General features: G+C 40.4%; 1 protein-coding gene across 1 annotated transcript in view; it reads left to right on the top strand.

Moving 5' to 3' along the window:
* Positions 1-20645, top strand: part of MGAM2 (maltase-glucoamylase 2 (putative)) — a gene marked incomplete at both ends in the record, with an annotated part of 100603 nt that extends 79958 nt beyond the window's left edge. Inside the window, 12 exons of the mRNA XM_079152664.1 lie at positions 989-1127; positions 3810-3943; positions 4215-4249; positions 4361-4477; positions 5043-5191; positions 5289-5373; positions 5778-5834; positions 6237-6361; positions 7424-7512; positions 13430-13479; positions 16571-16744; positions 18039-20645. Of these exons, the coding sequence (XP_079008790.1) occupies positions 989-1127; positions 3810-3943; positions 4215-4249; positions 4361-4477; positions 5043-5191; positions 5289-5373; positions 5778-5834; positions 6237-6361; positions 7424-7512; positions 13430-13479; positions 16571-16744; positions 18039-20645 (3761 nt within the window). The remainder of the gene's footprint in view (positions 1-988; positions 1128-3809; positions 3944-4214; positions 4250-4360; positions 4478-5042; positions 5192-5288; positions 5374-5777; positions 5835-6236; positions 6362-7423; positions 7513-13429; positions 13480-16570; positions 16745-18038) is intronic.
* Positions 20646-26645: the final 6000 nt, after the last annotated feature.

Below are 26645 nucleotides of genomic sequence, written 5' to 3'. Positions count from 1 at the left end.
CCTATGTTAGTTCCATAGTTTAGCTATGGCGAATTGAATTGAGCTTCTATAAACATTGATGTGGCTGTGTCACTATAGCGTGCTGATTTTAAGTCCTTTGGGTATACACTGAGGAGTGGGATTGCTGAGTCAAATGGTGGTTCCATTCCGAGTTTTCTGAGTAATGTCCATACTGCTTTCCAGAGTGGTTGCACCAAATTGTAGCTCCACCAATAATGTATGAGTGTACCGTACCTTTTTCCTCACATCCTTGCCAACATTTATTGTTACTTGTATTCTTGATAATTGCCCCAAATGCTAAACTTTTAAATAAACCACGCACACACACACACACACACACACACATATTCTTTTGATTAACAAATGAAAATCTAGTCCTGACTTCTCAGCCTGTGTTTGCAGATAGTTCATGAAGGATACTTCTTGGTAGTCCCATACTGCAAGCTGAAATAGAGTGTTGGGATCAAGGAGTCCTCAAATAATTGGATCCTCTTATCCCAAGACAGCAATTCATGAAGCAGAATCTAGGACCCAGGTTTCTTGACGTCTAGGTCACTGCCATGCAGTACAGTGCTCATTACAGTGTTCATTAACTCAATTATTCTTTCATTCAGTTTCTCTTACTCTCACATTTACATGTCAGGCAAATGCTAGTGAGATTAAGCAAAACAAGATCTATTCCCTTGAGAACATTACCACCTAGTGGAAGACCCCATCCTGTCAATCAAGGAGTTTGTCTTTTTGTGAAACCAGCTACGACAGACAGCATTCTCTAATAGAGTTGGAATATAGCCAAGGGTGCTTTTTCTGCTGCCATATTCTGTTCTTACCTTTTATAAATGTTGTTAAGTCAAAGGATGTTGCTCTTATATATCTAAAACACCCAGAAATTGAACCTGTTATTAGTAACAAAGTTGCTGATTGTAATCTAGAAATGTCAGAATGAAGGTATAAGTTATTTGGGAAATAACTCAACATTTCCCCTCAGATTTGGAATCTAGGGACAAAGGCCTGAGCAGCAAGACCCTGTGCATGGAGAGTGAGCAGATCCTGCCTGACGGCTCCCGGGTGCGACATTATGATGTGCACAGCCTCTACGGGTGGTCCCAGATCAGACCCACCTACGAGTGAGTGTGTTTTTGTCGATTGCAGCACGGATAATTCTCTAGTTTTCTGTATTTGTCGAATCATGTTTGCATTGTGTTTGTATGTTCATGATGCCAGCTAAATGGACCAGTGTCAATAATCAAGGGTGGTTGCCCAACAGGCCACAGTACCTCTGACGACATTTATCATTGAAGTGGCTCAACTCACCTCTTTAAGTGAGAAGTCAGGTGGTGTTACAGGACTTTCACAGAGTTGTACATCCAGCACTAAAATAAAATTTTAAAACATTTTCATCATTTCCAAGGGAAAATCTGATCTGTGAGCAGTTGTTCCTCCCTGTCCCCATTCCTGAGCTCCAGCTAGTACTAAGCTACTTTCTGTCCATAACATTATCCATTCTGTGTATTTCATATAAATGGAATTGCACAATCATTTTGTGACTGGCTTCTTTCCCTGGTGTATGTTTGCAAGTTCATCTATGTTGCAGTGAGTATCAGTACTCTGTTCCTTTTTACTGATGAATAATATTCTACTCTCAAGATAGTCCACATTTCGGGAATCTGCCAGTCAGCAGACATCAGTTGTTTTTAGTTCTTGGCTATTGTGAATAAACATGCTATGAACATTCATGGCAAGATTTTGAATGGAAATTTGTTTATTTTCTCTTTAATACATATATTGGAGTAGAACTTTTGGATCATATGGTAACTGTATATTTAATGTCTTCCAGATATTAACACTCTAAAAACTCTCTAAAGAGTTTGGCATTGAAAAGTACCATTTGACATTCTTACCAGCAATGGATGAAGGATGAAGTTCCTTTGTGTTCATTTCAACACTAGCTATTTTTGCCCATTTTATTGAGGACATTCTGTTGGGTGTAATGTACCTCAATTTTCGTCTTCATTTCCCTAATTACCAGTGCTGCTGAACATTGTTTCATATGCCTATTGGCCACTTATGAATCTTTTTCACAGAAATGTCTGTTCAAATCCTTTGCTTATTTTTAAGATATTTGTTTTCAGGATTGGATTGTAAAAACTCATCATATATTCTGGATACAAATTAAATGATTTGCAAATATTTTCTCTCATCTGTAAATGTCTTTTCACAGAATGCCCTCTGAAACATACTTTTGTTTTTATTTTGAGGGTGCACTTTTTGAGCAGTTTTACAAATTTATGTATTTGTCTCTTATGCTTTTTGGTATTATATTGAAGAAGCATTGCATAACTCAAGGTCATAAATATTTACACCTCTGTTTCCTTTTAGTAGTTTTATAATCTTAGGTATTAGACTACAATCTATGATCCATTTTGAGTTAATTTTTCAAGATTTGTGGTATGAGGTAGAGGTTTGATTTCTTTTCTTCACATTTAATTGTCTTGGCACTTTCTAAAAAAAAAATCAACCAATAATAAATGAAAGTGATTACTTATGGACTCTCAACTCTATTCCACTGATCTGTTTCTCTTTTTATATAGTACTATACTGTTTAATTAATGAGGCATGAATCTTTCAACTTTGTTCCTTTCCAGGATTATTTGGATATTCTGGCTTCCTTGCATTTGATAGGAATTTTAGGATGAGTTTGGCAATTTCTACAAAATAGCAATAGGGATTATATTGAGTCTGCAGATCAAATTAGGGGAGTATTACATCTTTACCAATATTAAATTTTCTGATCCATTAATGTGGAATGTATTTGCATTTATTTACATCTTCTTCAATTTCTTTCTTCAATAATTTTAGTTTGAAGTGTATACATTTTTAATCATTCTTTCTTCAAATATTTTTGCCTCTTTCTCCTTCTGAGACTCTTATCAAATGTGTATTTGTACACTTGATAGTGTCCCTTTTGTTCTATTGATTTTTTATCTCACAGTTGTTTTTATTTTCTGACTACATATGCACACAGAAGATTCACTTTCCTTCAAGAGCTATTCAGAGATCCTTTATGTATGTTTACCTGTATGGGAAACATAACCTACTTGTTCTTTTCTTTGTTTTTTTGGTACTAGGAATTGAACGGTGGGGTGCTTAATCACTGAGCCACATCCCCAGATGTTTTTATTTTGAGACGGGATCTTGCTAAGTTGTTCAGGGCTTCTCTAAGGTGCTGAGGATGGCCTTGAACTTGTGATGCTCCTGCCTCAGCCTCCCAAGTCACTGAGATTAGACGTGTACCACTAAATCTGGCCTATAACCTGTTTTTTGAAGCATAACATAGCAGCATGCATAGTACTAATGAGCTTTAGTCATATATATTGCTTTTTGGATGCCAGATCTGCCTCCTTGCTCTTTAAATGATCTTTAACAAGTTTTGTAACTTTGCTAAGCCTGTTTCCTAACAGTAAAAAAGAGTGCAGAGAGATCTTCCTCTGTTGGCTGAAAGATGGCATACATGTGTTACTGGGATGTAGCAACAGATTCACAAATAGCTCACCCCACCCCTCCTCTTCCCTCCATGTAAAGAACTAGTTGAATTGATTTTTTTTTTTTTTTTAAATGAAATCCATGCTCTAGGGGCTGGCATCTCTCTCTGTGTCCTGCTGTGAAGGTGGTTGGGGTGCTTGCCATCACTTTCAATAGTACATTCTGTCTGGGAAGAAGTTCTCTGACTCCAAATGCTGCTATCTCCTGCTCCTAGTTGCACAGAGTCCCATGGCTGTGTTTTTTCAGTCTTGTTCCCCTCTTACCAGGGCTGTGCAGCAGGTGACTGGCCAGCGAGGGATCGTCATCACCCGCTCCACGTTCCCCTCTTCTGGCCGCTGGGGAGGACACTGGCTGGGAGACAACACTGCCGCATGGGACCAGCTGGGGAAATCTATCATTGGTGTGTGGCTTGTTCCCAGGGTCTCTGCTGGTTTTGGTGGGTGGGGTACTGGAGTGTTATTTTTCTACTGGGTATGTCTTAATTATCGTCCAGGTAGTAAAGTTAGTCAGAGTTGAGTTCTTTGTGGGTATGGGTTTTAATTTGCAACCATTTTTCAATATTTTCATTATGAATGGCCCAGGACCTTCAATGGTAAGGGAAAAAATCTGTCAAACGTTTCCTCTTCTCAAAGGACCGCTTCTCCTAACACAGCCATGTTGTCTAATTGCAGGCATGATGGAGTTCAGTCTCTTTGGAATGTCCTATGTAAGTCATCTCGAAGCCATTACTACCACCTTGCCAGATTTCAGTCTCAGCAACTTAAAAAAAAAAAAAAAAACAAACCAGAAAAATTCTCATGATTTTTCATTTTCTCAGACAGGAGCGGATATCTGTGGCTTCTTTGGAGATGCTGACTATGAAATGTGTATTCGCTGGATGCAGCTGGGGGCCTTTTACCCCTTCTCCAGGAGCCACAGTGCCAATGGGACAAGGGTGAGGCAGCCATTGTTCATGCCGCAGGTGTTTTGTACCCTCAGATCAGACCTTTTTAATTCACCAGAGTCTCATACCTATTTCCTGAGAAAAAGCGTAAAAACCCTCAGGACCTCCTCTTCTTGGAATACCCACAAAGTTTAAAACTCCAGAGTTAGCAATAATTTTTAAGAATATACTATTCCTCATGTTCTGGAGGATCAGTGCCTATGAGGAAAGAAGTTTTTATAGTTCCTCCATGGGGCTAAAACATAAGAGGCACCTTTTCCTTTTAAGAACATTGAATTTGTGTTGTACTCAAATTCACCCGAGATATACCAGCGCTGCATAGAAATCCACCTCTCTTCACACGTGCAAGGGCAAAGCTAGACCTGGCCTGGGCCTTGGGAATCAGTGCTAAAAAGGAGGAGCTCTAGTTTTGTAGTGGCAGGGGCAGGAGAAAGGGCAGGCTGGAAAGGAGCGGAGAACTTGTTGGAGCCTACCTACGCAGGGACTCTAAAGGCTTGGAACCTTTTCTGATACTACAAACAATGGTGATCTGTGAGATGCTGTCCTGTCCCTGTAGAGGCAAGACCCAGTGGCCTGGAATTCAACCTTTGAGAACGTCTCAAGGAACGTCCTGCAGATCAGATACACTCTGCTGCCTTATCTCTACACTCTGATGCACAAAGCTCACGTCGAGGGCAGCACTGTTGTCCGACCCCTTCTCCAGGAGTGAGTGCGGCCTCGGTCCCCAGCTGCGGGTTGGGACAGGGCTTGCAAATTGCCCTCTGCAACCGTGTGTGTGACTTTTTCCTGCTTGTTATTTAAGGTTTACAGATGACAAGAGGACGTGGGATATAGATCGCCAGTTCATGTTGGGGCCTGCCCTCTTAATCAGCCCTGTGCTGGAACCCGTGAGTCTTTCACTGTCCATCAGAAACCCTCAATCACAATGGAAAGCCACAGGAAAAGCATTTTTAATACCCTCTTGTCTTGTCAAGATCACTATTTACTTTCTAGAATGTCTAAAGGAGATCCTTTTTTTTTTTCAAAATCCCCATTAATGAAAGCTTCACAATAATGATTAATTTCTCATTGTATGATTCTGTCACTTTGTGCCCTTTTACAACTTACTTTTTATAAACGATTATTTTTCTGTGTATTTAAAGAATTTTTCAGAATATTTCTAAAAACTCTCAAATTCTCGACATCCTAATAGAATGCTATTTTCAACATTAATTCTACAGAAAATATTTTAAAAGTGTAAAATTATTTTTTTTTAAATACTCACTAATGACAAGCTCATTTTATGTTTCAGAACACATTTGAGATCAGCGCTTATTTTCCCAGAGCCCGGTGGTATGACTATAGCACGGTAAGAACAGACATACTTGTGAAGACCCAGGTTGCTCAGTGAGGCTAGAGAAGTGGCTAGAGCTTGCTTCTGACTACTGGGGAGGTATTTTCTAAAGCAGCAACTTCCTGCCTTTTCAGCCGTGGCAAGATTTGTGTAAATGAAGGGATGCATTAAAGCATAAGTAGACAAAATCTGAGCACCTGGATCCCACTGATGCCTACCAGACTCCCTTCTGGAGATATAGAGAAAAGACTACATTTTCATTGTCTTAAGCAAAAAGAAAAAAGGGTTTTCTCTTCAAGTTTACAATATTTTTCTGACTTTCCAATGTGCTTCTGTGAAAAGAAGGACTTGTAGTGGAGCCTGCATTCATTTAATTTGTACATCTGTCCCATGCCTTGCCTGTATGCTCCTTCCTAGGAATCAGCCTACAGATCCACAGGTCAGTGGGAGATGCTGGAGGCTCCCCTAGACCACATCAACCTTCACATCAGAGGAGGCTACATCCTGCCTTGGCAAGAGCCTGCAATTAACACTTACTACAGGTAAGAAGAAGAGGTGGGATCTGATGGCCTTGCTTGGCCATGTGAGGCACCTTAAGGCTGTCCCACATTTATCAGGGCTATGTGAATCAAATTGCAGATGGGTCTTAATGGTTGGATTCTGTGAGTGCCTCCTGAGTTCATGAAGTCAGTCTTGGGAAGCTCTTTTATCTCTAATGCTGTGTGGTGGTGGAATGCTTTCCTGAGGGTGGAAGCATGTTTCTCCTCCAACACCATTAAAAATATGGGAGTATTAATGAACTCTACTGAGTTTCTTGCCTTGTGATGGCTACCCGGGGATGTAGTGCTGATTCCAGGGCTACTCAGGTCAATGCAAGAAGATATTTCTCTCTCTCCATCCCTCTGTTTATCTGTATGAACTCATCCATTAAGGAGAATATATTATGGCAAGAAAGACATATGCAAACAAGGAAAACAACCCTGAAGGAGAGAGACAGCCTGCAGTCTGTGGTGTAAAGCACAGATTTACATGCAGAGGGCTTTGAACTGGGTCTTGAATAATGAGTAGGATTTGAATGTATGAACAAAAGGGAACAATATTCTGGGAGGATGAAAGAACTGAAGACTGGGTTGGGTTTGGGGAACAGCAAGCCATTTAGTTTAATTGGAGCATAGCTAAGGGAAAGGGTCACATAAATTAAATTCAAGCAGAAACGGAACAGATCATGGAGGGCTATGAATGTCTAACTAATTTTGATTTTATCTTAGAGCAACCTGAAAGTTATTGAAGGGTTCTTTTTCCTTGGGGTTTCTTCCTAAGGAATTCAGACCTCATTAAATTACCTGAATATGTATATTTATAAAGTATGTATATTTAATATTTGAAAGGTGAAATTAAATCAAAGGTTTCATTAAATTTTAAATGTGTTTCCATTAACTTTAAAGTATCATATTTTATCATATTTTACCTCTTTTTAGAACTTTATGTGCATATTTAATACATTACTTTTATTTCTGGATAAGTAATATTTTAAACAGAAGCTGTTCTTCATTCTTACAACCTGCAAGCTAATGAAAAATAATCCCCCCTTTTCTTTTTGGTAGTCGACAATATTTTATGGGGTTGACTGTTGCTTTGGACGATGATGGGAAGGCTGAAGGTCAGATGTTCTGGGATGATGGACAAAGCATTGGTGAGTATGAACTTCCCAGAATCCTTGAACATCATTCAGAAAAGCCATACACCAGAGGATCAGCCTGTAACTGTAGGAACTTAAAATCTCTCTGCACCTGCTACTGTCAATAATGGCAATGGCGTTGGAAGAATTTTTGCAACTTTTTCCTGCTCATATGTTATGCTACAAATTATTATAGACTGGGTATCTGATGTTATGGATTTATCCAGGGCTGATCTATCCCCAAAGACTGTCTCACTGTGATAAAAGAGTGTGGATACAAATATCAGGCTGACAATTAATTCATCTCAATGGGACATGGACAAAGCTCTATTTTTGAACCAGCCGGTCATACCAGGCATCTTTTTCCTTCTGTGTTGGCCCACTCAGGAGACAAATTAGAGTTTAGAAAATTTCTTGGTAACTCATCAATTGGGAAGTATCACCTAAAGGATACTTCACACTTTGTGTGCTTTCCCTCCCCAATCCAGGGACACGGTCATTCTGCCTTGGACGATTGGAACCTACCATTGTAATCAGAACAGCTTCTTTCTCAGACATTCCTATGGAAATACTGACACATGCTGCCAAACAGTTACTTTTCACTACTTAGATACAAGGGAACAGAACATTCTGGTCTTGCAGCTTGTCACATTTTCTGAAATGTTAATCTATTTTTGACTACTGATATTTCTTTTTTAAAAATATTTTAAAAAATTGTTCTAATTTGCTGTATATGACAGTAGAATGCATTTATATATTTTGATAGATCATACATAAATGGAGTATAATCTCTCATTTTTCTGATCATACATATTGCAGGATCATTTATTGATTCTTGATTTGACTTCTTGGGTTTTAGGGGTCTTGTTAAGGAAGTCACATTCTAAGCTGACATGGTAAAGATTTGGGCCTACTTTTTCTCCTAGAAGTTACAGGGTCTCTGTTCTAGTGCCTAAGTTGTTGATTCACTGTGAGTTGAGTTTTGTGCAGGGTGAGAAATAAAGGTTTAATTTCATTTTGTTACATGTGGCTTTCCATTTTTTCCAGCACCATTTGTTGAATGAACTATCTTTTCTCCAGTGAATGTTTTTGGTGCCTTTGTCTAGTATGAGATACCTGTAATTATGTGGGTTGTCTCTGTGTCTTCTATTCTGGACCATTGGTCTACATGTCTGTTTTGGTGCCAATACCATTGTGCTTTATTACTATAGATCTGTAGTATAGTTTGAGGTCTGGTATTGTGATGCCTCCTGCTTCACTTTTCTTGATAAGGATTGCTTTGGCTCTTCTGGGTCTCTTATTTTTCCAAATGAATTTCATGCTTGCTTTTTCTAGTTCTATGAAGAATGTCATTGGGATTTTGATAGGAATTGCATTAAATTTGTGTAACACTTTTGGTAGTGTGGCCATTTTGACAATATTAATTCTGTCTATTCAGGACCATGGGATGGCTTTCCATCTTCTAAGGTCTTCTTCAATTTCTTTTCTTAGTGTTCTGTAGTTTTCATTGTACAGGTCTTTCACCTTTTTTGTTAGATTGATTCCCAAGTATTTTATTATTTTTTTGAGGCTAATTAACTCATTCTATGAGACTGATATACCCTGATACTAAAACCAGACAAAGACACATTAAGGAAAGAAAACTTCAGACCAATATCCCTGATGAACATAGATGCAAAATTTCTTAATAGAATTCTGCAAAATCACATACAGAAACATAGTAAAAAGATAGTGCACCAGGATCAAGTGGGATTTATCCCAGGGATGCAAGGTTAGTTCAACATATGGAAAACAATATATGTAATTCATCACATCAATAGACATAAATACAAGAATCATATGATCTTCTCAATGGATGCAGAAAAAGCATTTGACAAAATACAGTACCCCTTCATGTTCAAAACACTAGAAAAACTAGGCATAGTAGGAACATACCTCAACATCATAAAAGACATATATGCTAAACCCAAGGCCAACATAATTCTAAATGGAGAAAAATTGAAACATTGAAAAAATCCCCTCTAAAAACTGGAAAAAGACAAGGATGCCCTCTTTCACTACTTTTATTCAACATTGTCCTTAAAACTCTAGCCAGAGCAATTAGACAGAAGAAAGAAATTAAAGGCATATAAATAGGTAAAGAAGAACTCAAATATCACTATTTGCTGGTGACATGGTTCTATATTTAGAAAATCCAAAAAATCCTACCAAAAAACATCCAGAACTAATAAATGAATTCAACAAAGTAGCAGCATACAAAATCAATACTCATAAGTCAAATGCATTCCCATACATCAGTAATGAAGTCACTGAAAGATAAGTAAATAAAACAGCTATTTCTAGAGGTTTCTTTTTTGTTTTCTTCTTTATGAAGACAAGATACTCCCAATAAAGGATGAACTGTTCTCTCTAACAAGCCTTAAAGATGGAAAATTAGGGAAAAGTACCACCACTTTTAATATTTTTGCTATATTGCCTTTGGCTTTTACATTACTTAATAAAATATTTTAGAACTGAAAACATACTAAAAATTTAATTTGTGAAGGCTACTTATTTTCACTTAACATGATGAAAGATGTATTTCTAGATGTGTAATATTCTTATAAGCATCATTATGACTCATATATTCTATTAAGAAGACATGCTATAATTTATGTAACTGTAATTGTTCTATATGTAGGATATTTTCAGTTTTCATTGTTATAAATCACACTTTGTAGTATTAACCTGTGTGTGCATTTTAGATTATTTTCATAGAGTATATTCCTTGAAGAGAATTATTTTCCTTTAATCAACTTTAAAGAGTTGTGATTTACATAAATAAAATGTATTCATTTTTAAATAGAGTTCTTTATGTTTTGACAAATATATACAGTGAGGTAACCACCATCATGGTCAAAATACGGAATCTTTTCATAACCCGGAGTTCTCCTATGCTCTCCAGTCAGCTTTCCCCACTCCCACCCACTATTTCCAGGCCCAGGCAGTACCTGTTCTGCTTTTTTCCAAGTACAGATAGAGATGTATTTTTCAACTACATCTTTCCTAGGTTTTATGTAAATAGAATCAGGTAGTATATACCCTTTATGTGTCTTTAGAGTTTCACTTATCAGAATGCTTCTTAAATTTACTTACGTTGTAAAAGGAGCTAATTACTTTTTATTCCTGACTAACATTCCATTTTGTGGACATACCACAATTTGCCCATGGATTAACTGATAAATATTTAAATTGCTTAATTTTTGGAACCATTATTTGGATATAAGTCATTTTGTGATCTTATTTTTTCATCTTTCTTGGTTAAAAACCTGTGAGTGAAATTGCTGGGGCACATCAGATAAATACATGTTTAACTTTTGAAGAGAATGCCAAATTATTTTCTAATGTGTCTGTACTATTTCCCATTATTAACAATGATGATTAAGAATCCATCTTTCCATATCCTTGCTAACACCTGGTATTATTAGTTTTTTCAAACAGGAACCATTCCAGTAGGCATACAGCACATTATATTTTGGATTTACTTTGTATGTTTCTTAAAACAATTTAAGTTTCTATAAAAATATGTTAAAAAATCGATTATAGTCCCTGAAACATTAAAACTCGTCCTTTTTAGGAATGCTCTTTGTTGCCCTGTTAAATTAAATAGACTTACAAATTAAAATTTAAAATACTAAGTACTAAAATATGGTATAGGTAGATTTAATTTAATCTTTCTGTTAGCAGGTTTTCCTTACATACATAAAGTAATATAATGGCTATTTCAAGGATAATCTTATAATCTTTAAAATTTCTGTGAGCCATGGGCTGGGGATATAGCTCAGTTGGTAGAGTGCCTCCCTTGCATGCACAAGGCCCTGAGTTCAATCCCCAACACAAAAAAAGAAAAAAAAAGTTCTGTGAGCTGAATTTCATTCTTGAAAAACTCTTCATTAAGTGATAAGAGAGGCTATACTGTTTGCTTAAGTTGCATTCATTTTAAGGTTAAAATTTTAATAGCATATGGATTTTGCTATTATTTGTTTCCCTAAGAGGTTGTATAAAAACTTAGAAGAGAGTCGTCAGTTCAAGGAGATAATATTTTTTGAATATTAGCAAGAGATGGAATGTTAACAAAGGTCAAGAGTACATCTTGAAAACTGACTTTTAAGAAACAGGAGGAGTTATAAAAGTCCCATAAGGAGAATAAATAAAGTAGATACCAACTAAGGAATAAAGTATTCTCCTTAATTTGAAGTTTCACATTTTGTTGTTTTAATTACCTATGGTCAACAACAGTTCAAAAATATTAAATGGAAAATTCCAGAAATGAGCAATTCATGCAATGGGTAATATGTATGAAATTCATACATCCTAGTCCATCTCACTTAGGCTATGAACCATCACTTTTTTCAATGTATCCATGCTGCATATGCTACCCTCCCATCAGTCATTTAGAAGCCATTTTCATTATTAGACCAACTCCTACACTATTTCAGTGTTTACATTTTACTTAATAATGGCCCAAATCTCAAGCCTGTATTAAAGTCTATTGTTACAATTGCTATGTGTTATTATTAGTTATTATTAATCTCTTACTGTGCCTAATTTACAAATTTAAGTGTATCATTGGTATGTATATGGGGAAAGAACACAGTAATAATCTTTAGTAGTATTAATACTAGTACTAGTATTAGGAACTAGTTTCAGGTGTCCACTGGGGATATCAGAACTTATGCCCCATGTTTAAGTGGGGACTATTAGATTTCAAGGGATGTGGTTTGGGTAAAGGGTGTTAAGGAATCCTGAACACTGTGAAGAGATATTTAGATTTAATACATTATGTCACTTGTGACTTTGAAATGATATGATTCAGTTAAAAAAAAAAAAGGAGGAGCACAAGAAAGTAAGATCTGATTTTGAGTTGAACACACGGACATCACAAAGGCTACCTTTTTGAGACACATGGCAATAAAAAGGAGATCCAATGGTAGCTTGATATGGTCAATAAAGGATTTGTCCAAATGGAGTTTTCTGGAGTACACTTGTATCCTGGAAGATCAGGGAAGGCATGGTGAAGAACTCTTGGAGTGAACTCTGCAGCACCAGGAGGGTTTTGGATCTCCAGCATTCCAGGACAATGAGCTAAGAGTAGGGAGAGAAGAAGAATGAAGATAAAGATGATGACTGATGATTATTACCAACAGTGATTTTCCCTTTTATCTATTGGTACATAGTTATTATACATGTCACTGGGACTTGTTACCTATTTGTACATGCATACAACGTAATGATATAATTTGGTCAAATTTGTTGTCCAGTATCATGTACAAAAACTTTTGACCATTTATTTTGCACAAATACAGTGTTTGTACGTATTGTCATTAAATGGGTACGCTTGTTATCTCCATTCTACAGATGCTAAAATGCTGTTACTTGTCTGAGATTGCACACTACTAAGTACTAGATCTGGGATTTCAATTCATGTCTCTCAGACTCGGAAGCCTGAATCCCTAACCACTTTCCTCAGCTTTGGGCCTTTGCCATCACAGTCATGGGGAATCTCTTGGCTACATGTTTGCTATATCGGTGCAGAATGACTAACCAAGTCTCCACATTTGACCTATGGTTCTATTCTGGGTTTAACTCAGATTATTTTGCATTTTCAGCCTCCTGAACCAAACTCCATTTCCAATCCACTTCCACTCAGACATCCCCACAATATGAAATATTTCTTGAATATTACCTATAGTAGAGGGTTGTAACTTGGAACCCAGAACCTCATGCATGTTGGGCAAGTAGTCAGCTACTATTGAGAACTTTTCAGGGAATTGATGAATATTCAGATTGGTTTTTGTGACCACATTAAGACATTTTCTAACTTTACCCTATATTATTGGCTACAATGGAATCATTGAGCATTTGCTTATTTTCTTCTTTCTCTTGCTTTCAGATACATATGAAAATGGAAACTATTTCTTGGCAAACTTTATTTCAGCTCAGGTAATGCTATTTTTTTGAATTTTATAAATGCTTTTCCAGTTAGTTATAGATTGAACATTATTGGTTAACTGTATAAATATAATATCCCACATTTTAACAGGAGGTCTTTCCTGCCTTTACCAATTCAGATTTGTTGATATTAAAATAAGGAAGAAAAAAATCCTAATTTTGATAATTATCCAGTATAGCATTACTGTAGATAAAGAAATTTGGAACTCATATTGAGCCAGTGAAAAAATGGATTCCTCAATGTGTAATATGTTTTCAGGGATGATGATTTTTATAAGCTAGCTGTTATACAATAATGCTACACAAAAGACAACCTCAAACTCTTAATGGCATGCAACAATAAGCACTTGATTATTAATCTGTATGCAACAATAAGCACTTAATTATTAAACTTCAAAGCTCAGATGATCTGTACTGGATTTGGCTGATAAGTGGCTGATTCATAAATGACTGCGGCCAGCCACTGATATTAGTCCAATCTTGGCTACACTTGCTTACATACCTGGCACATTGGCTGACCTATAGATGATCTAAACTATGGGATGGTCTGAGCATGATGTTTACATGATTATGGAAGAGGGTACAGATAGATGTGAAAATGCCTGAAATCACATTATGCATCACACAGACTATCTCCCATTAGCAAAGCCAAGTCACATGACCAAGCCCAGAGTCAGAGGAGGGACAAAATAGCTCATTAAGACAGGCAAAATTACCAAACTTACATAGAAAAGGGAGGAATGAAGAGTTGGAGACAATAATCAATCAATGTATCATGTTGAGTAATTACATAAAGAATCTATAATTCTAGAGATAAGAGGATCAGAGTCAAAGCTAGAATTTACTTCTCTGTAATTATCTACTGACTTAAAATAAGGATAATTGTAACACAAAAATCTATTCTTTTCTATAAGTTCTTCAAATACTTGAGGCTTCTTTTACATACATCTCTCCTGTTTTCTCTTAGAATTATGCATTTCCAGGCTAACTTCACATTTCATCTGTTTTGTGCCTATACTGGTTCCTAGACGTGATTATTCTGTTTGGACTCCAGTTATTCAAGATTTCCCCTAAAACCTGGTTCTCAGAATTGAGAGCACAATTTAGACCTTCACTATCCAATTCATGATAGCCACAGCCACATGTAATTGTTAAGCCCTAAAAGTATGGCCAGCCTAATTTAAAATATTTAATAACTAAAATTGAAGAAAGATCGTATAATATTCCATGAATGTTTTATATTGAACACATGTTGAAATAATATTTTAGAAACCTTGGATAAATAAAATATATTTTTAAATCAATTTCCCCTGTTTTCTTTAACTTTTTGAAAATGTGGCTATTAGAAAATTTAAAATTACATATATACTTTGCACTGTATTCCTCCAGGACAGAATAATTTTTCATATTGCCTACTACTGCATTTTTATCAGATTATTTTTTACCAATATACATTGTGTTAATTTTTTAAACACATGTATCAGATGTTTGGCACATAAAATCTTTTGGTCAATTATAACTTTCAATTTATTTTCGTAGACATGACTATTAGGTCATACCGTCTATCCAGAATTGACTCTTTGAAATTAAATGTAAGAGTTTGTGTAATAATTACATCTGTACATTCCCTGTTTTTAATTTAAGAATACTGGAGTTGAAAACATTATTTTTCCTCTCAAAATACAGTTTGTAAATAAAGCTGTTTATCTAGAAATCCTGGATTTTAGTTCTCTTTCTACTAAGTGACACTTTTCTTGTTAAATCTGTTTATTATAAAATATTAGATTGCCCTTAAATAAGTTTGAAGTCTAAAATTCCATTCTTTTGTTGTTCCACAATAGTGATAAATAGATTCTTATTTCTATGATGTTTGACAGACATTTTTCCCCCTAAAGATCAGTGGCTTGAAATGAAAAAAAACTCCTAACGTTATCAGTGTTTCCTGGCTAGTAAGCCAGCTTTGGAGGTGGGAGCTGATTTATAGTATTTACTGATTTGTGTAGTGTAAACGCGTCCACCATTTAACCAATTTCCAACTACAAGTAGCGTGCCCAATTCCAGGAAACTGAACGATCTGCTCTCCCAAATCAGTCAGAACTAGCCCTGATACACCTATTTGCTTCAAGTGTACACCTTTTCCTCGATTTTTCCTTTGATTCTATCTGCCCAATCAGCTACGAAATCTTGTGAATTCTTCATAATGCTAATTGTACATTTCTTTCTCTTTCTACTGTTACCATCAGAATTAACACATCCATAGTTTCAATCTACCGCAACTGTCTCCTGGACTTACTGCACAGTTCTCAACCTTATCTGACATGCCTACATGCATAACCAGTCTCATTTCTCCTGTTTCTTAGTGCCAGCAGCAGTAGCCCTTGCACTAACTCAGTGAGTGTGCCCTTGTTCAAATTATCCCTGCCTCTGTTTCCCGTCCCATTCGCGCACATTTACATGTTCTGTGCATCTTTCCAGGACTTCCGAAGTTCCATGTCTGTACCTAATCTTCCTTGACTGCACTCCTCCTATAGTAACAAGTTTTCGCCATGTGCTTCTTTTGGTCTTAGTTACAAGGCATCTCTTGATTTATCTCATATTATTTTAACCCTTGCACTGAGCTTTAAACAGCTCACAATTTGGAAAAGTTCCTACATTTCTCGTAACCCGTCCTTGGGCTAGGGCTTTTTCTTTATTCATCTGTATTAACTCCTGTAATTCTGTGCACATAGTTCATCATCCTTCAGTGTGTGGCCTTTGCTACTGACTTCATTTCCTGGAACCTCAGTTTCCTTATCTTTAAAACAGAAATAATGACAGGTTTTTTTTTTTTGTTGTTGTTGTTCAAAATCATTTTAAGAATTAGTAAAAGATACATACAAAGCATGCTGGTACATAGGCCTGTTTTTGACATCATTAAATTTATTGCAGCATGTATTCAGGAAATATCTTTATAAAATGCTTAAATAAAAATAAAAATAGAAAACCAGTACAACAAAAGTGACTTGAGGTTTCTTAGCATTTTAACATGGGGCATAGGTTATTAACAATGTATTTTATATTTTTCATTTTACAAATTTTTTAGAACACCTTGCAAATTCGGGTCATACACAATAAGTATTTGAGTGACTCAAATTCACTGAAAGTTGGATATATTAAAATCTGGGGCGTGAACTCTACTTATGTGACACAAGTCAATTTCACATATGAAAACCAGCAATTCATGGTGACCAATTTCAAGAGTGACCCTTATGTTCAGGTATGTCTGAAAGGAATGCTATCATGAACTAATTTTATTATTCTGCAAAATTATCAACACTATTACCATCCTTATATGTACATGTATTTCAGAAGCTATGAATGTTTGCAACAGATTTGTTCCTGAGAGGTTCAGAGTGCTGATTGATGCTGTGAAATGCATGGCATATCTTCTGAGGTTCAGTGATCAGTGGTTTAGTGATACCTTCTCTGCTTTTACCAATGAAATTGTGCTCTGTTTGAATAGGTCAGTTTCTCAGGCTACATACTAGAACTTACTTTTCTACTCAGAAGCTGAAACAAAGAAAAAAATGATCCTTTAAAGTTGCAAAGGCTCCCCTGGTCCTTCCTGCAGTAACCATATCCCTGGTCAAATTTATGGATATTTTAGGTTGAAAGTTGGCAGTAAACTGTGGTGACCATCCAATGACTGCATCCCACCTTTGGTGTTTTATTTGGTTAAAACATAAAACAAGGTGACAAAAATAGAAAAATCTACCAGAGGGTCAGCTTTTGTTGTCAGAACCAAGTAAACCAGCATTTTGGAAGATGAATTAACAATAGTAACACTAAGGGTGACCACAGAGGACCCTACTTTAGCACTCTACTTTAGCATGACACTCATCAGAAATATGAGTTCAGCAAGTCATAGGAGACGGTTTAGAAAGTGAACATGGAACTGTATTCTGGCTTCTAAAAGGTGAAGAGGTGCCCTGTTGGTATTTTAATTTTAGAAAATGACCCTACTGAATACCCAAATAACTCCTCTTTCTAGAGTCTCTTCTAGTTGTTTGCAACATTTTCCCTGGACTATTGAGTTTAGAATTACTTTTTGTAAGTAACTGTTTCTAATTAAGACGAATTACAGAAAATCCTTGAATACCCTCTTTTTGGACAATTCCATAGCACATCAGATGGCAATTGGTGCCAGTCACTGTGCTAGCTATTGACCACAATGAAGTGTGCCAGGAAGTGTAAAGTTGAATAACCAGGCAAGGAGGTTATAAAAAAACCCTGGCTTTAATGGGATCTGTAACATTTGTGACCCATGTGGTTCTGGCTGAACGGAAGGAGGAGGAAGAGATTTCCATCACAGGGTTCTGCATACAGAGCAATTTCCGAATTGAACCCACTGGAACATATCACACCTGATGAAAGGTGTTTACATCCTGTCACTGTCTTGGCAAAGAATGAGCACGTTGTGGGTTTTACAGATGGTGTTAAATGGAACCTCGGAGGGAGGACAGATACGTCTAACAAGTTTTAATACACCCAACGTATCTTTCTCTGGGCAGACACTAATTATTCAGTTGACTGACAAGAGTATCAGTCTGGAAAAACTAACTGAGGTTGCCTGGCTGCACGGGGATCCTGCGTCTCCCACTCCGCCTGTCACCAGTGGCTTGTCCATGAGTCCTGAGCCCTCTCCGTCGATGACAGCGGCTGCTACTGAGCTTCTCACTAGTCCTGCTACTGCAAGTCCTGCTACCGGCACTCCTGAAACGCCCGCCACAACCAGTCCTCCAACCCGCTCCACGGGAGCCACGGCCAGCACGGCTGGTTCCCCTGCCACCACCAGCCCTGTACCTGCCACCAGTGCACCCGTCCCTGTCCCAACCACTCCTGTCCCCGTAGGCACCACACATGTCACCAGTGCCACCAGTGCCCATGTCCCTGTCCCAACCACTCCTCTCCCCGTAGACACCACACATGTCACCAGTGCCACCAGTGCCCCCGTCCCTGTCCCAACCACTCCTCTCCCTGTAGACACCACACATGTCACCAGTGCCACCAGTGCCCATGTCCCTGTCCCAACCACTCCTCTCCCCGTAGGCACCACACATGTCACCAGTGCCACCAGTGCCCCCGTCACTGTCCCAACCACTCCTGTCCCCGTAGACACCACACATGTCACCAGTGCCACCAGTGCCCCCGTCCCTGTCCCAACCACTCCTCTCCCTGTAGGCACCACACATGTCACCAGTGCCACCAGCGCCCCTGTCCCTGTCCCAACCACTCCTGTCCCCGTAGGCACCACAAATGTCACCAGTGCCACCAGTGCCCCTGTCCCAACCACTCCTGTCCCCGTAGGCACCACAAATGTCACCAGTGCCACCAGCGCCCCCGTCTCTGTCCCAACCACTCCTGTCCCCGATGGCACCACACATGTCACCAGTGCCACCAGTGCCCCCGTCCCTGTCCCAACCACTCCTCTCCCCGTAGACACCACACATGTCACCAGTGCCACCAGCGCCCCCGTCCCTGTCCCAACCACTCCTCTCCCCGATGGCACCACACATGTCACCAGTGCCACCAGTGCCCATGTCCCTGTCCCAACCACTCCTCTCCCCGTAGGCACCACACATGTCACCAGTGCCACCAGTGCCCCCGTCCCTGTCCCAACCACTCCTCTCCCCGTAGGCACCACACATGTCACCAGTGCCACCAGTGCCCCCGTCCCTGTCCCAACCACTTCTGTCCCCGTAGGCACCACAAATGTCACCAGTGCCACCAGTGCCCATGTCCCTGTCCCAACCACTTCTGTCCCCGTAGGCACCACACATGTCACCAGTGCCACCAGTGCCCATGTCCCTGTCCCAACCACTCCTGTCCCTGTAGGCACCACAAATGTCACTAGTGCCACCAGCGCCCCCGTCACTGTCCCAACCACTCCTGTCCCCGTAGGCACCACAAATGTCACCAGTGCCACCAGTGCCCCCGTCCCTGTCCCAACCACTCTTCTCCCCGTAGACACCACACATGTCACCAGTGCCACCAGTGCCCCCGTCCCTGTCCCAACCACTCCTCTCCCCGTAGGCACCACACATGTCACCAGTGCCACCAGTGACCCCGTCCCTGTCCCAACCACTCCTGTCCCCGTAGGCACCACACATGTCACCAGTGCCACCAGCGCCCCTGTCCCTGTCCCAACCACTCCTGTCCCCGATGGCACCACACATGTCACCAGTGCCACCAGTGCCCCTGTCCCTGTCCCAACCACTCCTCTCCCCGTAGACACCACACATGTCACCAGTGCCACCAGCGCCCCTGTCCCTGTCCCAACCACTCCTCTCCCCGTAGACACCACACATGTCACCAGTGCCACCAGCGCCCCTGTCCCTGTCCCAACCACTCCTGTCCCCGATGGCACCACACATGTCACCAGTGCCACCAGTGCCCCTGTCCCTGTCCCAACCACTCCTCTCCCCGTAGACACCACACATGTCACCAGTGCCACCAGTGCCCCTGTCCCTGTCCCAACCACTCCTCTCCCCGTAGACACCACACATGTCACCAGTGCCACCAGTGCCCCTGTCCCTGTCCCAACCACTCCTCTCCCCGTAGACACCACACATGTCACCAGTGCCACCAGTGCCCCTGTCCCTGTCCCAACCACTCCTCTCCCCGTAGACACCACACATGTCACCAGTGCCACCAGTGCCCCCGTCCCTGTCCCAACCACTCCTCTCCCCGTAGACACCACACATGTCACCAGTGCCACCAGTGCCCCCGTCACTGTCCCAACCACTCCTGTCCCCGTAGACACCACACATGTCACCAGTGCCACCAGTGCCCCCGTCCCTGTCCCAACCACTCCTCTCCCTGTAGGCACCACACATGTCACCAGTGCCACCAGCGCCCCTGTCCCTGTCCCAACCACTCCTGTCCCCGTAGGCACCACAAATGTCACCAGTGCCACCAGTGCCCCTGTCCCAACCACTCCTGTCCCCGTAGGCACCACAAATGTCACCAGTGCCACCAGTGGCCCCTTCCCTGTCCCAACCACCCCTTTCCCCATTGGAACTACTCATGTCACCAGTGCCACCAGTGCGCCTGCCACCACCAGCAATGCCACTGGCAGCAGTGACCCTGTGCCTGTCCCAACACTCCCTGTCCCATAGTCACCTCTGATGTCACCAGTGCCACCAGTGCTCTCGTCCCCACCAGCACTGCTGCTGCACTGGTGTCTCTGTGCCTGTCCCAGCCACCTTCCGTGTCAGCGCTGTGGATGCTGCAGCCAGCTCAGCTGTTCCAGATTCAACTCGTGCCCTGGGTGCCGCTGCTGCCCGCCGCCGTGGTCAGTGCCGCCCGTACTGAGGCCCCCCGCCAGTACTGCCGCGCTTGTTGCCTCGTCTGCTTCTTCCCTAAAACGCACTAGGCACGTCGGCAGAGCACTGTGACTCCTCCCAGAACCACTCCTCCCCTGCAGCTCCTCCAGTGCCAGGGCTGGTGACAGCTCCTCCCGTGAGCCCTCCTCCTGTGACCCCTCCTCCCGTGCCCCTCCTCCCGTGCAATCCTGGTATTCCCAGTCCCATTCTGCTCTTCCAACGCCAGCGCTCCTCTGGCACCTAAGGTGCCGATGCTGCTAGCAATAGCTCTCCTCTTAGGATTACTTCCTCCTCTGCAGGTAGTCCTGACGCACGAGCACCCCGTTGTCGTGGGAACTGCGCCCCTCCGTGCCGAGGCCGCTGGCCCTTTTGGGCACTCTTCTTCTGCTGCAGTGTCTGGTGTTTTGACAGTGCTGAGGGTTCCTGTAGTGAATACTCCTTCCACAAATACTCTTGCTTCTAGCACTGATCATCCTCTTTCTGTTGTGACTTTCTCCCCGGAAGGAACAACTGCCACCTCTCTTAATCCCACTGACACTGCAGTGCTATCATCTATAGACCCGGGCCATGGAATTTCCCCTGTCATAACAAATTTAGCAAATAGCCTCACTCCAGGGGGTACAACCTCTGGCACCACAGATCCCACCTTTGCTGCAGCAACCCCTACTGACACACAGCCATCTACCACCCAGAACTCAACTTCCTTCTCACCTGCTCCTGCAGAGGCTGAATCTGCCTCCACAGAATTCAGAGTTCACTGAAGCCCAGTCTGCTGCATCTGCCACACCAGTCTTAATTCACGCAACATCACCCCCACACATATTCCTAATCATTCTTCAGCCACAAACACCACATCCACTTCTGTGGATTCAGTTACTACACATGCTATACGTATCACCACTGCAGGAAGCACGGACGGAGCCCCAGAAGCCACCACAGTTGCATGACTGCCAATGATACCTCTGCAAAAACTACTGCCAAGGCGTGTCAGCTCTGCATCCCACAGGTGCCCCTGGTGGCCCCACAGATAATGAACCTCTGGTGGATCATACTAGAAAAATCACTGCTATTTATTGCTGTTTATCCTCAAGATAGTCTCACACATGCTTTCAATACCACTTGCATAGGCACTGGGGATACCTGACACCAGTCACCGCTCACGTACACAATGCTGTGCATCACCAGGCATCACAGATACTGTGGTACTGCCACCGAAGTTACCCCAACTGCTCTTAGCCTTAGTACCACAACCGTTCCACAGAATACTTTCTCTACTGCTCCACACACCATGGTACTCAAGACTCTGCCACTTTCTCATATCCAAAAACTAAAGACAGTGCATCTGCTGCAAAAGCTACTGGAGATGCCATTATAGCACATAGTTCTGCCGTGGCTACACATATTTTCAACACAAAACCCACAAATTCAATGACTACTTATATAGTTTTTACAAACATTTATATCCCAAGTGCCACAGATGTTCCCATATATTACAATATATCCTTTAGATACTACCACTCCTCATAAAATAATAGAGGAAGCTTCTGCTATTGAATCTGCAAAAATCACAAATGCCATATATGTGACTCTAGTTCCATTTTTGCTGTTAAAGGCAGGATCGTTACTGTAGATAACTCTTTGAAACAACTATTGCACGTGTAGACAATCAGGTAGTGGATGCCCAATCTTACGCTAACTCTGCTTTCACAGTGATTTTTACTTCAGCCAGAGCAGATAAGCGCACTCCAACACTGTCAACATTGAAGGTAGGCTTAAGAATGCGTCTTACAAACTTTATAAGTTTCACCAAAGAAGCTAAAATATATGTCATGATTCTTTTTATTATACTTATTATTCCCATAGCCCTATTAATTAAACTTTAAATACTTCATATATCCTTGCTAGAGATTTCACACACCATCTTGGTATTTCTGATAATAGCACATTAGGTTCTCTGAATACCCTTGCTGTAGATACATTTATTAAAATTTGTTTTTTTGGGTTACTGAACATAATACGATAGTATCTTTGAATGCACTAGTGATACTCCCGGCACTCAAGTGACCTTGATAACAACAGATACTAATGCTGCAGATTATTTGATTAGTGATGCTAAAAATAGCTCTTTATTTTCCTGAGGACATTTCCAAATATCAGGTCTACCGATATGTAAATTTGCTATCACACACACTAAAGGTAATATTGCTTTTGATAAAATTCTGGTTGTTGCTATAGATATGGAAAATGCTATCATCCATTGCAGATTTTGAGTATGCCTTGACAGCAGGCACTGAAATCATTAAATTATGAGTATTACATCTTTTACTATCATGGAAAATCAAAATGACTATACATATTTAAAAGCAGTTCCCCAGTCTTGCAGTCATTATTCCATAAGTATTATTGATACTACAGATTTGATAACTATAAGTTGACTGTCCTTTATCTGAAATGCTTGGGATCAGAAGTGTTTTGGATTTCACATAGTTTTTGGATTTTGGAACATTTGCATATGCAGAATGAACTTATCTTGGGGATAAGACTCAAATTTAAACATGATTTATTTCTCATATATACCTTGTACATATACCCTGAAGTTAATTTTATACACTATTTTTAATAATTTTTTTTCCTGAAACAAAGTTTTATGTATGAAATTTTTCCACTGGCTGCAAAAAGCTTCAGTTTCAGATTTACACATTAGGGATGCCCAACATGTACTAATTTAGTGTAGGGACACTAAAGTCATTCCAGAAAATTCACATTAATTTTAGTTTTGAATTTAGGCCCTTCCTGGTACCACCAATGACTAGCTCTGACTCTCCAGAAATCACCCAGACCGAAATGAGACACAGCCCAGGGGAGGTGGTCTGCCCTGGAATCAGAGTTTATAATCTTGTTTACTTTTTCTTTATCTGCCTGCTTTTCCTGTGTTACTTGACTGTTAAGTCTCTCCTTCAGCATATTAGGGCTTTCTGCATGTTCTTGGTCTTTTACCTCCAAAACCACCATTTATCTCCAACCTATTACTTCTTCAGATCACCCAAACCCCCTTTGGTAGACTCAGGGTCATTGCCAAATCTAGCCACTTTCGTGCTATTGACAAATTAACTCTAGACAACTTTCTCCAAGCACAGTTGTGGAATCTCTGTAGTGTTGCAAGATGCTTTCTGGTGTCAAACCTATCTTCACACTAGTAAGCTGTTATTTGCCTATTTCACTCTTGTCCTCTCATTAGCAAATGGTAGACTTTTCCCAGTGATTCTGTGCTGTGTGATATCACAGTAGATACATACAGAGTCAGATGTAAGAATGTTGCTTTCTTCTGCTTTGCAAGAAACTCATATTATTCAGATTTACAAAATGTAAAATAGTGCCATTCCTCTTGCTGTTATTTTTGTGCTTTGGAAAATATAGTTATTGTTCACAAAATGTATTATTTATGTTAACATGTGGGGATATATTGTTGTTTTTAATGAATGAAAAAATAAATAGTGACAAAAATATTTTTTGAATGACTCAATTTTAAATTGGAATGCAGTAGATATTAACAGATATAACACACAAAAAGGAGGTATATTGTCTTTAGTGAATTTGGATGTAAAGAGGTCCTGAGAAAAGAGTTTGAGAACCATTTCTCTAGGGCAACAATATCCTATTTCCACTCTCAGGTCTTGGCCAGATACACTGTTGAACAGCATGTAGGAACTCCAGCGTCTGTGACTTACCCTTATGAGTATCCATCACTTTCTACAAGCATGTTGCTCAGCTTTTTGAACTGCTATCACAGCTGTGCTGCTGTCTAGACCTTTCTGTGGCGTTCCACTTGAGGGACAAAGGGTCATCAGTTAGCTACATTTGCCCTGTGGATTTGGTGCACAAACTATAAGGCTGATAGGTCATATGCTGGAGTATACATGGCCCTTAACTTGACCTTCCAACTAAAATGAAACTCATAATTCTGCGAGCTTGATCATGAACTCCCTCACTTGTACCTTTAAAGGGAGACCCCAGTGCACTTGTCTTGTTGGTACCACAAACTCACAGAAAAGAAAGTGCTTACTATGCTAAGGCCCTGGTCTTCCTGCTCCAACTGACTCTTGGCCAAGGGCTTCCCTGTAAGTACTTGGGATTTGGAAAACAGGATGAGTTTGCTCTACTAAACAGCCCTGAAGTTGCTGAAACCCAACCCCTTTGCACATGTAAGTGGACCCTAATGACAAGAATGGAATTTTGAAAGGTAAGAAATACTCTGAAGAACAAAACAACAAAATCATGGACTTGGTCAAATGTTTGAATAAGTTGAGAATTTAAACTCAAGTCAGTGCATGGGGATTGGTTCCAGAACCAGGTTCAGAAAACATGGAGACAATGCTGACATACCACTGTGTGTTAGTCAGCTTTCTATGCTGTGACAAGATACCTGAGGAAACTCAATTAGACGAGGAAAGATTCATTTGGGCTCATGGTGCCAGAGGTTTCAGTCCATGGTCAATAGATTCTGATTCTGTGGTGAGACAGGCATCAGGGCAAGGACGGAAAAGAAGAGAAAAGCTGCTCACTTCATGGTGGCCAGGAAACTGAGAGCCAGAGGCAAGGGAAGAATAACCTTCAAAAGCTAGCCCCCTGTGACCCTCCTCAAGTTTCCACCTCTTCCCAGTAGCACCAACAGCTGGACCAAGGCTTAACATGTGAGCTCTTGGGGACACCCCAGTTCCAAACTATAACACACAGGCAACACTGGTAAAACTTTTGCATGGACCCTAATTTATAAGGTCTAGGGACACATCTATCACCTACGATGACTTGAAAACTTTACTGATTGTCTCACTGGGCCACCCACATATGTGATGTTAATCCTGCACCATTACAAATCACATTCTAATTATAAATACGTTTATTTTTCTATACTTCTGAAATGTAGATGTTTCTACTCACAAATTACCCCTGGGCACTGTTATTGTTAGGTATTACAGTTGTCATTACATTATCAACTTAAACTTCATTTTGAGAGTCTCTATGCAAACACTATTCCCATCAACCAAGTAAGAGTTCTTGTGCCAATAGTGCGTGATTAATTTTCCAAAGAAAAATACAGATGATAGATGTTTTGGATTAAGAAGATATTCACTGGAGGTTAAAGGAACAAAGGAACACTTTGAAGAATAGAGGAATTTGGGGTGTGTCCTACAGTACGGAAAGAATTGTGGGAAAGCATTTCAGGTGGGGAATAAATTGGACAAAAATTGGACTTTATATAGTATGATTAGGAGATTAAAATAATAGGCCACTTTTTCTTTAGCAGGGAGTTGTGATGGGAGAAAAGGTTTAAGGTTTAAAGTCCATTGCCAAATCTGATCATTTGATAAGTGACTTTTGGATGAGGATTGGAAGAGTGTTTATTCAAGCAGAAGAACCCACAGGGCTAGAGCATGCTTTGATTTCCCATTCCCTCCCCCAGGGGGGCATGGCACATAATCTGCATGGAGGGCATAAAAGACCTGCTCATGGAGACTGAGACTCTGTGGGAAGCTGAAACAGCTTCTAACTCACAGCTGGACACTTGTTGAAAGTCCTCGCCTCCTTAGGTAACATGGTGGAGCATGGAACATGGGCAAAGTTCACCAGAATCTCATACATCTCCCAGGACATTTAAGCCAATGTAATGGCTATGATTAATTTTCCAGTGAAAAATTTAGATGGTGAATGTTTTGGATTAACAAAATATTCACTAGAGGCTAGAGGGACTAAGGGACACTTGGAGGAATGGGGAAAGCTGGCATGTGTCCTACA

The sequence above is a fragment of the Sciurus vulgaris genome (genome assembly GCF_902686455.1).
Source record: "Sciurus vulgaris genome assembly, chromosome: 8".
Classification (NCBI taxonomy): Eukaryota; Metazoa; Chordata; class Mammalia; order Rodentia; family Sciuridae; genus Sciurus; species Sciurus vulgaris.
Note: the sequence above shows the minus strand (reverse complement) of the source record. Positions and strands in the feature narration are given on the sequence as shown.